Source organism: Vigna angularis, chromosome 5, assembly GCF_016808095.1.
Source record: "Vigna angularis cultivar LongXiaoDou No.4 chromosome 5, ASM1680809v1, whole genome shotgun sequence".
NCBI classification, from domain to species: domain Eukaryota; kingdom Viridiplantae; phylum Streptophyta; class Magnoliopsida; order Fabales; family Fabaceae; genus Vigna; species Vigna angularis.
This window is the reverse complement of record NC_068974.1, coordinates 14,521,676-14,537,461: the sequence shown is the minus strand read 5'-3', so window position 1 is coordinate 14,537,461 and position 15,786 is coordinate 14,521,676. Positions and strand designations below refer to the sequence as shown.

General features: G+C 34.5%; 1 protein-coding gene across 2 annotated transcripts in view; it reads right to left on the bottom strand.

Annotated features, from left to right (window-relative positions):
• Nucleotides 1–4,346, bottom strand: part of LOC108319083 (guanine nucleotide exchange factor SPIKE 1) — a 31,946-nt gene extending 27,600 nt beyond the window's left edge. The window contains exons 1-8 of one of the 2 annotated variants that reach the window (XM_052878011.1): nt 4,029–4,346; nt 3,791–3,953; nt 2,180–2,307; nt 1,951–2,054; nt 1,781–1,836; nt 1,522–1,619; nt 1,272–1,409; nt 289–600 (exon numbers count right to left, since the gene is read on the bottom strand). In XM_052878011.1, the coding sequence (XP_052733971.1) occupies nt 289–600; nt 1,272–1,409; nt 1,522–1,619; nt 1,781–1,836; nt 1,951–2,054; nt 2,180–2,307; nt 3,791–3,953; nt 4,029–4,088 (1,059 nt within the window). In that variant the 5' untranslated portion in view covers nt 4,089–4,346. Of the gene's footprint in view, nt 1–288; nt 601–1,271; nt 1,410–1,521; nt 1,620–1,780; nt 1,837–1,950; nt 2,055–2,179; nt 2,308–3,790; nt 3,954–4,028 lie in introns of those variants that run through there. The other variant, XM_052878012.1, reaches the window with a different exon arrangement.
• Between the last annotated feature and the right edge of the window lie 11,440 nt (nt 4,347–15,786).

Genomic DNA, 15,786 nt, shown 5'->3' with positions numbered 1-15,786 from the left:
ATCACAAGTTATGCATTTACGGCTGCTGGAAACTGTTTCCATACTTATTTATAGCATAATTAACATCTGGGTATAGTGGCTGGTTTATCATTATCCTAGGGTTATATTTTTTAGCTTTACAATTAATGTACCTCAATCTGAATAATAATAATAATATAAATAAATAATAGAGCTGCAGGGGCCGACTAACACAAGCAATTCACCAAATCTCTATTTTCTTCAGCAAATTAAGCGAGAAATTTTGTTCCTGAAGAACAAAATCAAAGACAGGAAACCTGAAACGCACACCTGAAGTGATTCCTCCGTATAGCATTCTTTTACTTTATTTAAAGTTGAAACCTCAACTACCACAGAATTCCCATTAGAGTAACTCAGCTTTCCATCTAAAGACATTTTTGCACTAGTCTCAAAAACACCTTCATGAGAACTTGAACCAGATACACTTGGAGCAAGAGGGCTGCTCGGGGAAGCAGGCCCTACTGAAGCTGCACCAATACTGCTATCAAATAATGATACAATGGTCCATGCGAAGGACTCTTTGTAAGGCATGATTTTAGACCACACCTGAAGTTTTTGCTTCTCTCTCTCAGTCAAGTGCACCTGTCCAAGTGAAGTGAATGTTAAAAGCCCATCCAATGCATCATTTCACACACAAAAAACAGTCACCCAGTAAATTATACACCTAAATAAGCAAGAACCACATTAGGCCAGAAAAAAATTCAGGAACCAAATTGATTTCTCTGAGAGAGAAATATAGAGTACAAGCCAGAAAATGCAGTTTAGGCCTGAGCTCCCAATTCAACCAATAATTAAATTTTGTTACCAGCATCCCATGAACACCTGTCCAAAAAAACTAAATAAAAAACAAATAATGTCTTGCCTCCATTTTTTGAATTGCCCAAGACCAAAATCACATTAATATCCTCAGTTAAAAGCCTAGTTCAAGTGCCTGGCTTCCCATTCTTTTTTAATGTGTTTTCCTGCTGCAGCATATGGTTTCATTAAATCTTCAAGTCCAATATAAAGGAAATTACACTTCTACTCTCCCTTTTCTCTCTCTTCTCCTTACCCTTTTTCACAGTTTCCCTATATAAAGAGCAGATCCCCAAGGAGGATGATCAATATCTTCACCTTACTTGTGAAATCATACATTGTGGGTCCAAACGATGCTCCTATATACTTTACATACACGCATAATAGTAAATGCTCTGCCCAAAATTCTTAGCTAAAGCACAAAAAAGACAACAAAGGGGTAAAATGGCAATACATACTGGATCTTTACGTGAATAAACAGAAGCAGTAACCCCGCCATCTTCAGTAGCATGCTTCTCTAACTGGATTAACAAACAAACTGAAGCAGATGGTGCATCTAAGTAAAAGACTGCGCGAGGTTCATATGTAATTTTGGCCTGGCAATTGTAAAAAACGGGGGGATGGGGGTAAATCATGGTCACTACAAAATCATCCATTGATTTCATATATTAAAAATCCACAAAAGTTCTTTGAACTTGCATAGCTTACATCCTGCATTTCTGTTGGTAAGACGTGAAAGTAAAAGTCTTCTGACAACTTTTCTCTTCTCTCCCTATTGTATAAGCAAATTGTACCATAAAAGGGCTCTACAAATCAAGAGAACAGAAACAGAGCACCGTGTCAGACACTTGAACCCACTTTCAGCATAAACACTAAAATTAAATGGCATAGCATTGGCAGCTTCACAAAGAGATGAAGCAATTTGTCTACCACGTTATCCACCCAATATCAACAACATAACACTCACCAAACAATCCTGCTTGAAATTGTAAAGACTGAACTTTTACAGATATCTTCATTCCACTGAAATGCCGAACAGAAAAGGAATGACAAGGAAAAACTTAGTTGGGTGAAAACAACAGCAAAAGAAGATCAAAATATACTCTACTCAGAAACAACATCTAACGAATGCCATACTGCGATATAGGAGTTTCTGGTATCCTTTGTCCAAATATCAATGCCCTCTCATTTTCCCAATCAAATGCCGGTTCATAAGCAGGAAGGGGAGATTGACCAATATGCTGCACATCCAAGTAAATAAATAAATAAAACCAAAATCTGTATCAATAATGTTTTAACAAGCTTGAGTTGTAAACTAGCAGAGAATCTCCAACAGAATAAAAACAAGGAATTAACCATCAACAACCTTTGGAACATCTGCATGAAGCAAGTCACCATCCGCACCTTCTGGAAACTGCCTTCCCGAAGTACTTGGTGCGTCATCTTCACTGATATCATCACCCTTTGTTCGCCTTGCCCCAGCAAGCCGCATTTCTGCATACACCAATAATTTCGTTTAAAAAAACACTTCCTACAATCATTAATCACCCATATGCTATCCAGTGTGTTATGATGCAGAATGAGAAAGTTGGTATGAGGAAGAAGAAGCAGAGGCAAAAAGAAAGAGAAGCACCCCTTTTTAACACACAAAACCCCTTTTTAATATGCCATTGCCATATGCCATTATTAGTATTAGCCAGTTCACATTAAAACCCCTTATTCATAAACAAAATTTTGTTGGTCCAAATGGATCTAGACTTGAATCTCTTAATCAGGGTATCGCTGATTTTAGCTTTGTAGAAAAAACATGGTTGGGAGTAGAGAAGACCTCACAAAAGGTGATTAGGTTTCTCAGCAAAGACTACTCATCAACAGATGGTGAATACTCTGAACACCAATGTCAAGGTGACATAAATACCCATTTCATAATTTAGAAAAATGAAAGCATAAAATTGAAAAATGCAGAAGCTAGTATGACAGGAAAGGAAAATAAAAAAAAAACAATAAAAAAAGAATGAGTTTCTCTATAAGCTAAAATTAGTTTATGCAGAAGTTATGATGAAAATTTAAAAAAGCTATACGAAATGTGATTCAACAAATAAATTTCGTATAACTTTTTTAAATTTTCATCATAACTTAAGCATAAGCTAATTTTAGCTTATGGAGAAGCTAGTTTGAATTTTTCTTCCTATTTTTCTCTTCTAAAAGTTCTTAGGAAAAAGAAGCGGACTCAAAATGCAAAACTAAAAACACTAACTGCAAATAAACACAACCCTAAACCCACCACCCGCATGATCTCGAGAGTGTTACGACACAGAATACACAGGCTGGTGTGTTAAACAAGAAGCAAAAATAAAAAACAAATTAAAAGTCCAAGAGAAAAAGATACCGATATCAGTTTCACATACTATTATTAGCTTTATCCCAGTAACTAACTACGTTCCCATGTAAACCCCGTTTCACGATTTTAACAAAGCTAAAAACAACAAATAGCAGAATGCAAAAGGTCGTGCTACGATAAACTTATACGCAAGTACTCTTTGGAGAAAATAAATTAAACTACGTTTATCTTTGAGCTAAAATTATACCATGCATAAAATTAAAAACTAGTTAGTAGAATTTTTCTCATGTTAATTTCTCCCAAAGCTTATTTTTTTAACTTATGCTAGAGAAACTTGTTTGATCTTTCCTTACGGAGAATATCATCAAAACAAATAGTAAACTGATACAACGAATGAAGAAGGAGCAGAAGCCAAAAGTAATAAAAGAAAAATAACACCAGTCTCCGTCCATTTCACATGCTATAACTAGCCCTATCCCATTAATTAACCACAATCACATTTAAAGCCCATTCCAAAAATAGAAAAACAAAAATCGCATAATGCAGAAACTAATAAGAATATAAAAGGCAGTAAATAACTATACATAATGAAAAAAAATTGAAAAGAGAAAGAGAAATAGAGGGAGAAACAAATACCGGTCTCAATGTCAGTGTCAGGGCCTTCATATATCTGGTTATGAAACGACGGCGTTCCAACGGAGTCATAGTGTCCGTACTTGTTCTCATCCTTGACCCAATCCGTGGTATAGCAATGGACCAGTTCGTTGAGGTGCGGCCACTGCTCCAGATTCTCCTCAAACTGCACAACAACCAAACTACGTGTCACTTCGAAAAACCACAACGTTTCGACCAGGACTCGCTAACGGTTACCTACCGTGTTGCGCCACCTTGTGGTGGCCGGCGTCGCGTCGCGTCGTTGCCGGAGGTGGAGCATCGTAGATCTAGGGTTTTCCGTACGAGAAACGCGGCGAGACGGCGTCGCTTCGGGATCAGAGGTTAGAAATACAGCGCGCAATGTGGAGTATTAGCCGGATCTGGAAGAAGGCGAAGAAGCATTGCGAGAAGGATGAGAGAGAGAGAGAACCAAAAGAAAAAGGTTGTTGAAGTGCAGAGAGGAAAAAGAAGAAGAAGAAGGACAGAGAGAGAGAGAGAGTGAAATGAAGTCAAAAGAAGTCCAAAGAGAGAAAACTCCAAAGAGGGTTCATATGTACATACACAGCAGAGTGGTGTCGGACCCAACGTCTCTTTCTATTATTTTTTTCTCAGCTTCATTATTCTGGTATGCTATATTTTCTACTGTTTCAAAAATTTCAAGAAAAAAATCACAGTTTTCCTTTTATGTATGCAAAGATAATATAATAAAATATTGTTAACAAGCAAAAGGTACCATAAACAGAAGTTTTAAATAATTCTTTTTATTAATACAACTTTATAATATTTCACACTGATTTGATTTCATTTTGATTTACACAGTTTTTTAATATTTTATTCCTATTATAATAACTTTTTTAACTGTTTACTCTGTTCTGATAACAGTTGATTTTTGTTTTGGTAACATGCAGTGTGTCTCTACTCATTTATTACAAAGATGGTTAAACACCAACTTCTTCAAACAAAAAAACATTCCTTTTTTAAATAAAATATTTTTAAAATTCGATAATTTGAGGAAAAAAAAAATAGGGCTCACTTTAAAAAAAGAATAATATGCCGAAACATATCTATTTTTAAAAAGAAATACAAATTGACAAACACGCACAAAGTATAATTCTACTTGTTTAGTAAACAACATTTCTAAATTGATTTATTGTCTAACACTCTCTAATATTTTAAAAGAAAAACATAGGAAAAATTCACTAAAGTTAAGTAATAATGAAACTCGGTAAAATGTATGTTAAAAGGTGTAGTATATTAATTTTTTTCATTAATTATACATGATAATCTGTAATTGAACGACAAGATAAAAGCCCTCCAGCCTATAATGTTTATATCATTTTCTCTAAAAACAAAGATCATAAATATTTAAGTTTGATTATGGATTTTTTTAACCATGTAATTAATTGAGAGTAAGAAAAAAATATATATATATATATATATATATGTGGTTCGAAATTAGTATACTTTAATTAATAATTGTCTTTAATGTTATATTTGCCAAAATAAAATTATTTGATAATGGTTTATGCAACATCCCAAAAATATAGTAATAAAATCATATAATAGAATTAATTACATTTAATAATAACCCAGTTCAGTCTTATACTAAACAAGCGTACGATTTTGGCCGAACGGCCTTACATAGAGTTTCCAAAAGTAAATTGTACAAAATTAAGGGAAACATGACCGAACGGCTTACAAAAGTCAAAGTACCGATCAGTCAGATAACAAAAAGGAAAGGAAGTGACCGAACGGTCACTTCATGCTAAACTACTAACTACAAACCGAACGTCCTACGGTACGGCCTTTACTTCAACTTCTACGAGGTTCGCATCTTCCAAATTTTCTTCTTCTAGCGCCTCTTCAAGTAGCGCGCTTCCATCTGCTCACATCCACACAGATGATCATTGCAATAACAAGACGGACGTACAACAAGACAACACAAGGAAATAGAGGGTAAGCTTATGTAATTTAATTCAAGAAATAACATACGTTTATCAAATTCAAACACATCAAGTACATTTCAACATACTTATACAAACAAGGCCTACTACTAGACTGACCGTCCAGACTGTATGAATTCTGTGTAGCTACGACGTTCGTGCACCCGGGTGATGTAGTAACTGGAATTCTCATCAGCTGCCACCCGAGGTTAGTCCGTTCCGTCCAAAGTACCCCTAAGGACTAGGACCTCCTGTCGTTCCCACACATGACCTACCCTCCTTTACGTGAGGACGAGTACTCACGGAACATCAGGATGAACCGCCAGCTAAGCATTTCCACATTCATACTTTACCAATTAAAATATTCATCCAAGAGTCGTTCCTCCCCGGAACGCTCGTTCAAATCCACAATCTTACATTCATCTCATATACTCTTCATCCTTTATAACCTTTTACTTAGGTGTCATTTTCATCATCCTTTCTAAACACATAAAATACCGAACGTTCCGCCCCCTTCATAACGAGGACGAACGATAGAAACGAGACCGATAAAATCTCTCGTTCCAGAATAGAATAAGACCAAGAGAGTTACTTTTAGATTTGAGGATAATCCCAGGAAAATATATAATATATATAACGGACGTTATTTACAATCGTGAATCAGTTAAATGAACTGACTCTCGTGAGTTCAAACCCATACTCCAATAATAATTCAAGTACAGAGGATATAAGCCGGATCAAATGAACGTAGAAACATCAGAACGTTAAATAACCATGGTTTAAAATCAATCATATACAGAAACTGAATGTCAGTTAATGACCGGACGCGGTAAAGAAAATGATACTGAACTTGGACGAACGCTATTTCATCAAGATTGATTATACAGGAAATGAGTACGAGCGCTTGGTGTAAGACCGAACACTATTCGGTACGAGCGCTAGGTGTAAGACCGAGCACTACTTAGTACGAGCGCTAGGTGTAAGACCGAACACTACTTAACTTATAATAAAAGACTTGATAAATATAATACGATACTATCGTGGTATCGTTTACGAACAACGGAAATATACCATTATATATATACCTATATAGATTGAGTTCATCACAAGACACTCAGATACACTGTGCTTGGCCGAACGCTCAAGCATAGTATTACCACTCGAGGACGCTCGTCCTCAACTAGGATTCTCTCCAAATGAAAGAATCCCGTTTCAACTAGATTTACCAGAAAAATCGAACGGTCAATGACCGTTCAGTAACGAACGTACTTTAACATAGTGATTTTCATATCCGAATTTATTTACATTCAAACTCATTTCTCATTACAAAATTTCATAACTTTATAAAATTCTAATCATAATCAATTTGATTACTTCATACAATCCATATCATACCAAGAAATCATATTCCACATCAACCACCATATCAGTATTCATACTTAATACATATATTCAACCATTCATCAACAAGCATTCATTATCAACGAACGTACAATCAAATTAGATAAGCTTCCCTTACCTCTAGTGTGAACGGACGTCCTACGGACTGCAACTCGGTTTGTAAAAGAACTAAGATTCCTTCTAGCCTCAACGCTCCACTACTCTTCTAACCAAAATCAAATAACAGACCAGCAAGGATTCAACATTAAACTAAGGACTCATGAAACCAGAACTTGGTTTGCATGTTGACAAGAACGAAAGGTTAAGGAAGAGGAAACTTACCAGTTTCAGAACGCGAAAATGATCGGTTCAAAATGAAGCTTATGACGCTGGGAACACTTCTACGGTTTCTGAAATATGATCGGAGGAGTAAATAGATGAGTTTTGGTAGAGAGAATGGAAGGCGTTTAGAGAGAAGTAGGAGAAGATGAAAGGATCAGAGTTTTGGGGAAGAAATGGTGCATGCAGAGTGAGTGCAACGAGGTTTTCAAAAATTCAGTTTTGCTTCCCACTTTAGGACGATCGTCCGCTCACTCGCTGACACCTGCCTTCCACTATTTGATTTTCGAATCTTCGACGCTTGGCACCTGGCGTCTGCGCAGAGGGTTTTGGGTGCGTTTTAATGAGTCTGAGCAGGGGTTTTGGGTGCATTTTCCGAGGTCTGACAGTTTAGATCTTTAATCTTTTTAATTTTCTCGCAACCCATGTTTTAACAATTGAGAAATTATCATCTCAATTTTTCTACGAGTATTTGAGTTGATTTGATAGTATTTTCTTAGTTATTAGAAGAAGATGTTATAAAATATTGGATGTGTTTTAAATTGATTGTTGATTTTGCATTCTTAATAGTACTATCAAATATTGAAATTAGATGTTCACTATATTTTGTGGAATTGTGTTGTGATTTCACTTTTAAGTTACACAAGTGGTTTTGAATATTTTTTTTTTTTGGTTAGATGTTTAAGTAGACATGTTTTGAATTACTTCATAAATTTGGATATGTAATTAGAAAATATGTATTATAGTAGTAAATGAGTTAAGGTAAGATGAGTAGGAATTTAGAGTAACAATATTTTTTTACAAACCACTTACAAATTTATTGCATCTCGTCATATATATTATTAAATTAAAATATAAAATCATAATTTATTGTTGTTTCCTTGTTAAATTTATGTTTTTATAAACTAAAACTCTCTATAAACATACACATACATTTTTTATATAGGTTAGAATTTTTTTTAGTTGAAATAAGTTTGAATTTTGATTGTCAACATTAGGGATGTTTTTCGACTAATGTTAGAGTATAGTTTTTTTACCAACTCTAACTAGTATTATTTTTAATTGATATAAGTGGAGGTTGTTTTCTTCTAACATTAATTAAAGTGTAGGTAATAGTTATCACTAGCTTTAATTAAGGTTTTCTCAACCAATATTGGAAGAATTGATTTCAGATAAATGCCAATAAAGATTTTTATTTTATCATCGTCGATGAAACTATTTTTCTATCAACTTAAATGATAGGATTTTAGTCAACGATAATAAATGTTATTTTGTGTCTAAGGTTGACATTATTTATCCATAATGCATGTTAGGATTATTTCTCCGTTAACATATGTCAATATCTCTTCAAATAATGTCATTAAAACTGTATTTTATGAACATTAAATAAATTATTTTTCAACTGAAATTTGAAATGATTTTTTTTTCTTCTAATTTTCTTAAGGGTTTTGTTTGGATTGATGTCACCAATGTTGTTAGATGGTAATTTTTTTTGTTATATTAAGTACAATATCAATTCAAACAAAATTTTAAATTCAATACATTTAAATTATCTTATTTGAATAAAATATTTATAAATTAAATAATTGAAAAATAATTCAAATTTAATATATTTAAATTTCTTATATATTATATAATTTTCTTTACAAATAAAAAATTGGTCTATGATTTTAATGTGTCATACATAGGGGTTGTGTTTGTTTTCTATTGAGTTTTCTCTTGTATTTTTCTATCTTAACCATTTCCTATACTCAAACACATGTTAGGGAAAGTCCCTATAATTACAAATATGTTTTCTTTTAGCTTTTGTATTTAAAAATAAATGGATTAAGTCACAGTTATATGAACTAATAGGTTAAAAAAGTGTTAAGAGAGTAACAAAATAAAAAGAATAATAGTATTTTGACATTAAAATTATTTTTACATCTGACATTATCTCCCATTATTTTTCATTTTCTATTTAATATAAATGATAACTTTTTGTTAAGATTTCAAATTATGTCAAATGAATATAAAAAAACTTTTTTCAAATAAATAAAAATTAGCTTGTGTTAAAAACCTAATGTAAAGCGATTTCAAACATAGAAACTGGAGGAAAAATAAAATTGTAACTATAAGATTTTTTATGCATTAAATGTCTTTTTACCTAAATAAATTAGCAGGTAATATTGCAAAAAACAACATCATGATATTATATATATATATATATATATATATATATATATATATATATATATATATATATATATATATATATATATATACACTTAAAATGGATCAGCAAACACTTTTTTTAGAATGCCTTAAACCCTAATTATCTGTTAATTAAATTTTTTAAAATACTTATTTAAATAAGTTATGCGTGATCTAATGAGAGAATAATATTTGCAAATGAAGCTTGTTCTGTACCACGGACAACTATATTATTTGATAATTAACTAATGTGTTTTTGACAGAATAATTAATTATTCTTTGAAGGAAAAGAAAAAGGGAAATGTCCGAACATCCAATATCATCTTAATTAATTATCAACACCAAGACTAAATTATCAAGTCTTTATCATTATTAATTATTTATCAACACCTATATTGAATTGTCAAGCATATATTACTTATATATTCCAAAAACAATACAAGTAAAAGTTAACCACTAGCTTTAAACTGAAGTGTTTTATGGTGGGTTTTTCACATTAATTATAGGTATGACGTTTGTTGTTTTTTTTAACAAACTAACATATGTAGTGTTTATAATAGATGTTAATTTGTTAGTTTTTTTTTTAAATTTTTTTAATACTTACTGAAACTATGAAAAATTAATATATAATACAAAAATAAAATTATAAAGTAAAGAAAAATTGGTGAAAATATTAAAGTAAAACAACACATTGTAAATGATGTAGTTTTTGAAATTTTAGACTCACACTCCCTTTCAAGTATTGGTTAGGGCATTTGTTAGCTCATTTCTAATACTTTCATTTTTAAAATGTCTTCGATTCATAACAAAAGTTATGGTCATTTAAAGCTTTTCATCTTGGTGTCTTCACAAATTTAAATCTGTGACCAATTTTTCAAACACTTTACATTTAAATACAATCTAATAGAAACTATTACAAAAAAAGATTGAATCAAAATCATAGTTAAACTAAAAATGAAACATTTAGAACCCACAACAATAGCTAATGAATAAAAACACCAACTTTAATGTGAAAGGTAATCGAGGAAAATGAAAACTTGAACTCAAATGAGCATTACCATGAAGTTGGTTGAAGAACTTATTTCTACGAGTTTGGTGTCATCCTTACACTTTGTTATGAGGTTTTGTGATAACAAAAAAAAGAAGTGAGAGCATTGATGATATTTATAAAATTTTAAAAGTTAAGTTGACATCGAACCCCTTACATATTAGACATTAATTTCTAATTTAACATTGATCATAGACATAACAAATGTTAAATAATGTCAAACTATCTATTAATTCTAAAGCCAAATTGAATTAAAAATTGACATATGTTATGAGAGGTCCAATATCAATTTGAACAAAATATTTATAAAAATACTACCATGTATTTTTAACATCAGGATCATGCAAGGTAGAGTCGTTGTTGACATTATAAATCTTTTGCAATATAGTATATGTTGTAATAATATTATATTATTGCAAAAGAAATGTTACCTAACGTCATAATTGTAACAATCCTTTTTCTTTTGGCAACGTTCCAATGGCAATGTTCTAAGGGTAATGTTCCTTTTCTAATGCAACAGTCAAAATTTTTCTTATTTTATTCTTCTCTTCTAACTCTATAAACAGAGACCTTTCTCTATTATGAAAATCGCATCAAAATCACTCTTCTCCCATTATCGTTTCCTCTTAATTTCATCCTTTTTTATCTTTTTCTTTTCTAAAAATATTTTAAGCTTATTTTATACTATTATTAGAAATCCTTACTAGTTTTAAAATCTTCAAAAATCGATAAATAAGTTATTAAAGACAGTAAAACTTTACGTTTCAAAAAATATTTTTCGTGTTTTTATCAGTTTTTATAGATCGGTGTAATCTGTAAGGCCTTGTTCACTTGAGTGGATTTGAGGGAGAGTAATTGAGGAGATTTGAGAGGATTTGAAAATAATTCTTTTTGTTGTTTATTTGAGTCAATTTGGAGGTAAGTGAGAATGAATTAAAAAAATTTACTTCCGAATCCAATCTCATTTACCTCCAAATTCACTCAAATAATCAACATCAAAATTTATTTTCAAATCCTCTCTAATTCCCTCAATCACTCTCCCTCAAATCCACTCAAGTGAACAAGGCCTAAGTGTTTTTGTTAGCTTTTATAGAACGGTGTAATCCTTAAGCTGGTAAATTTAACTCTTGATTTTTGTATAACTTTTTTATTATTATACTCTGAAATAATACAAAATTTTATTTTTTTAATCAGAAAAAAAGTTTTTCAATGCAAAAGAAGATAAAACTGAATTTTAAAAATATATACCCATATAAAATTAATTAAAACTTAATACGATAACCCTTCTAACCAAGATAACTCAATGGAAGAAAATGTTACAATGAAAATGACTTAATGAAAGAAAATGTGATTTGAAATACTGTATTTAGTTTTCCCTTATCCAACTTTTTTTCATCAGCTATTTTTGCTTCTAAGAAAAGCAATTATGGTGGAAGCCATCTTTTGAAATCATTTTTTTATTTTACTTTTTTTGTTCAGTAACCTACGCAGCTACGAAAGATTTGAAGGAAAGGTACAGCACGAGAATGATTGAAAAAGGGTTGAATTATTTTATGCTGTATCAGTGTCTTGCATTAAAAGGAATGTATTATTAATATTTTGAGATAATTTAATAGGAAAATGATACTTGAACAACTATTTTTGACAACATTTAGACACGCCACATGTGACATCCCAAAAATACAGTCATAACTATAAATTCAGAAAGTCACATTTAATAATAATTCAGTACAGTTTTTCACTAAAAACAAAGGCCAAGCCGTACACCTTACAACACGAATCACAATCTGAAGTCGAACGTACAAATACAATAAAAACCTGACCGAACGGTTCAAAATAATCTTAAGCGAAAACAAAGGATGGTCGGACGACCACTCAATTCAACAATCACACTACAGGCCGAGCGGTCTCACTGTTCGGTCTTCACTTCAACATTAATCAGGTTCTCTTCATTCAACGCATCTTCCAAACGCTCGTCTCCCTCTGCTCACATCCACACGGATGATCATCGCAATGACAAGACGGACGTACAAGGACAATTGACAACACAAGGAAAACGAAAGGGTAAGCTTACGTAATTTAACTCATGCATCAACATACAATTTCAGGTAAACAATTCATCATACATGCATATTTCAACATACACATTCATTACATAACAACCCACTTAAACGTACTCACTAAATCAAACTCAACATGACTGACTGTCCGGACTGTATAAATTCCCGTGTAGCTACGACGATCGTGCACCCGGGTGGTGTGGTAACTGGCATTCTGATCAGCTGCCACCCGAGGTTAGTCCGTTCCGTCCAAATTACTGTTATGTGACGGTTCCGTCCAAATTACTGTTATGTGACGGGGACCTCCTGCCATTCCCACGCATGACATACCCCATCTATGTGAGGACGAGTAGTCACGGAATATCAGGATCGAATCGCCTGCTAAGTCTGTCCACGGTCATACTTTACAACTTTCAACTTTCATCCATGAGTCATTCCTGCCTGGAACGCTCGTTCAACATTCATAACTTTACTTTCATCTCATATACTGTTCATCATTCACTTTTCATCATGTATTCATATTTTCATTTCATCTCATATACTGTTCATCATTCACTATTCATAATTCACTAGTCATCATTCCATAATCATTTTCATCATTCATAAGGAAGCCATTAAAAACGAACGTTCTGTCCCAATAAGACCGAGGACGAACGCTGTGAGCCGAGACCCAAAAAGACGCTCGTTCAAATCAGAGTACGAACGGCAGCATTTCAATGACGTTCGCGAATGGCTGAATAATATACTGTTCATAGGACGAACGCGAATGGCTATTCGGACGAACGTTATTTACCTTGATAATCAGCTAAATGAACGAACGCTCAATGCAAAACCGAACACCAAACAGAACGAGCGTTCAGTATAAGACTGAACAGCAATTAGGACGAACGCTCATCATAAAACCGAGCACCCTAAAGGACGAACGCTCAATTCAAAACCGAGCAGCATTCTGGACGAACGCTCACATCTTGAGCGAGCGCGAATATCATTTAGTGCGATCGTTCCGTATAAGACCGAACACCAAACAGAACGAGCGTTCAGTATAAGACTGAACAGCAATTAGGACGAACGTTCGGTATGAGACCGAACACCAATTTTGAACGAACGTTCGGTGTAAGACCGAACCCCAAATTTGAACGAACGTTCGGTGTAAGACCGAACTGCAATATGGACGAACGCTCCCATTAAAACCGAGCACACAAAAGGGCGAACGCTCATTTCAAACAGAGCATCATTTGGACGAACGCTAATTGATGCGAACGTTAGGTGTGAGACCGAACGTTAATAACCTTAAATAATAGATTTTACGAACGGAAATAGACTATTTCAAACATACCAGATACAACAAAGCTTGGCCGAACGCTCAACAAGGCAGTGTAACATGAGGACGCTCGTCCTCGACCAGGAATCATTCCAAATGAACGAATCAAACTGTGACTATTTTAGATAAGGAAAAACCGAACGGTTAAAGACCGTTCGGCACCAACATTCATTATCATGGAAGACTCTTTTCAATTCATTTATATTCCAGTTAACCTCAACATGTAATTCTCATAATTTCATACGTTCATATCAGCATCAACTTCCACATTTTATTCAATCCGTATCATGTAAATTCATATATCTCTTTTTACCAAAAATAACGAACGTTCATACATTCAGAAAATCTAATATCATGCATTATATTCATACAATCAATTAACGAACGTTCATACCATTCATTCATATCATCCATCATGCATTTAAATAACGAACGTACATATCATTTGATTTCATCAAACTTCATACAATATATTCATACGAACGTTCATACACATACAACAAACCAGTTAAATTAAATAAGCTTCCCTTACCTGGAAAATGAACGAACGTTCACAGACGCATACAGACGCTCTCCACAGAAACTCAACTCGCCAACGCTCGTTAATTCACTATACGAACGAACGCCAAAAACTAACATCAGAACTACCCATTTTGAGGAAAAGACGAACGTATGACATGCATGCATGAAAACGAACGTCAGAGAGGAAGGAAAGGACTTACCGGTTCAGTATTCACGAACCGAACCTTCTGGAGTACCACGTCGAGCGTCCTTCAGCTGCGCCGGAGATACTGATCGGAGGAGGTGCAGTGGTGGTTCCTTAGAGAGGGAAGGGTGCAGAGAGTGTAGAGAGAAGGAGAAAGAATTTTCAGAAAATGGAGGAAAGAGGGTTGTGCAGAGGGAGTGGAGAATAAGTTAGGATCTCAGATTTGCTTTCCACTCCCTTTCCAGCGCACGTCCGGTCAGTCAGCCACGCTCCCGATTGAACAGCGCACACCTCCACTCAGCCAGCGCACTTCCATTGTCGCTTCTGATAGCCACGCCGGACGCACGTTCTGCATCCATGATTTCTGACTCAGCTCCACGTGCGTCCACGAGCGCCTGTTAGTGGGTGTCAGACGCTGCGGTCGTCCATGTGCGTCGCTGAGGTGGAGCGCTCGGCGTGCAACAGCTGGCGTCCGTCAGGGGGTGTGTCAGACGCTGCTACCTCCATATGCCCTGCTGATGTGGCGCGTCCTCCTGCTGCCACGTGTACTCCACTACGCACGTTAATTTCTGAGACCTGACACCACACGTGTCTAAATTTGAGTGGTCCACGTAGAAAATCAATTTGAAAATGAAATCTGACGTGGAAAGGGGGTGGGCAGGGTTTTCAAGACGTGCCTTTCAAATTCAAATTTGAAATTCATTTTTGGAAGAATTGTAGAGAGAGAAGCGCGAAGGTTGAGAGGGAGAGTGTGACCTAGAGAGAGGCCGAGAGAGTTGGAGAAAGGGCATTCGAGAGAGAGAGAGGTCCGACGGAGTGCTTGCCGGAATGTCGCCGGACAACGTTGAAGGCCGTGTCGGAGCTATTCAACCCCTCCAGCCGGTTCCGATTCACGGTCGCCGCAGCTCCGACGTTGGCCAACGAAACGAAGGCGGCATCGTCTTCCCTCCAACCCAGCGAACTAGGGGCGCGTTCTGAGTCTCGATTC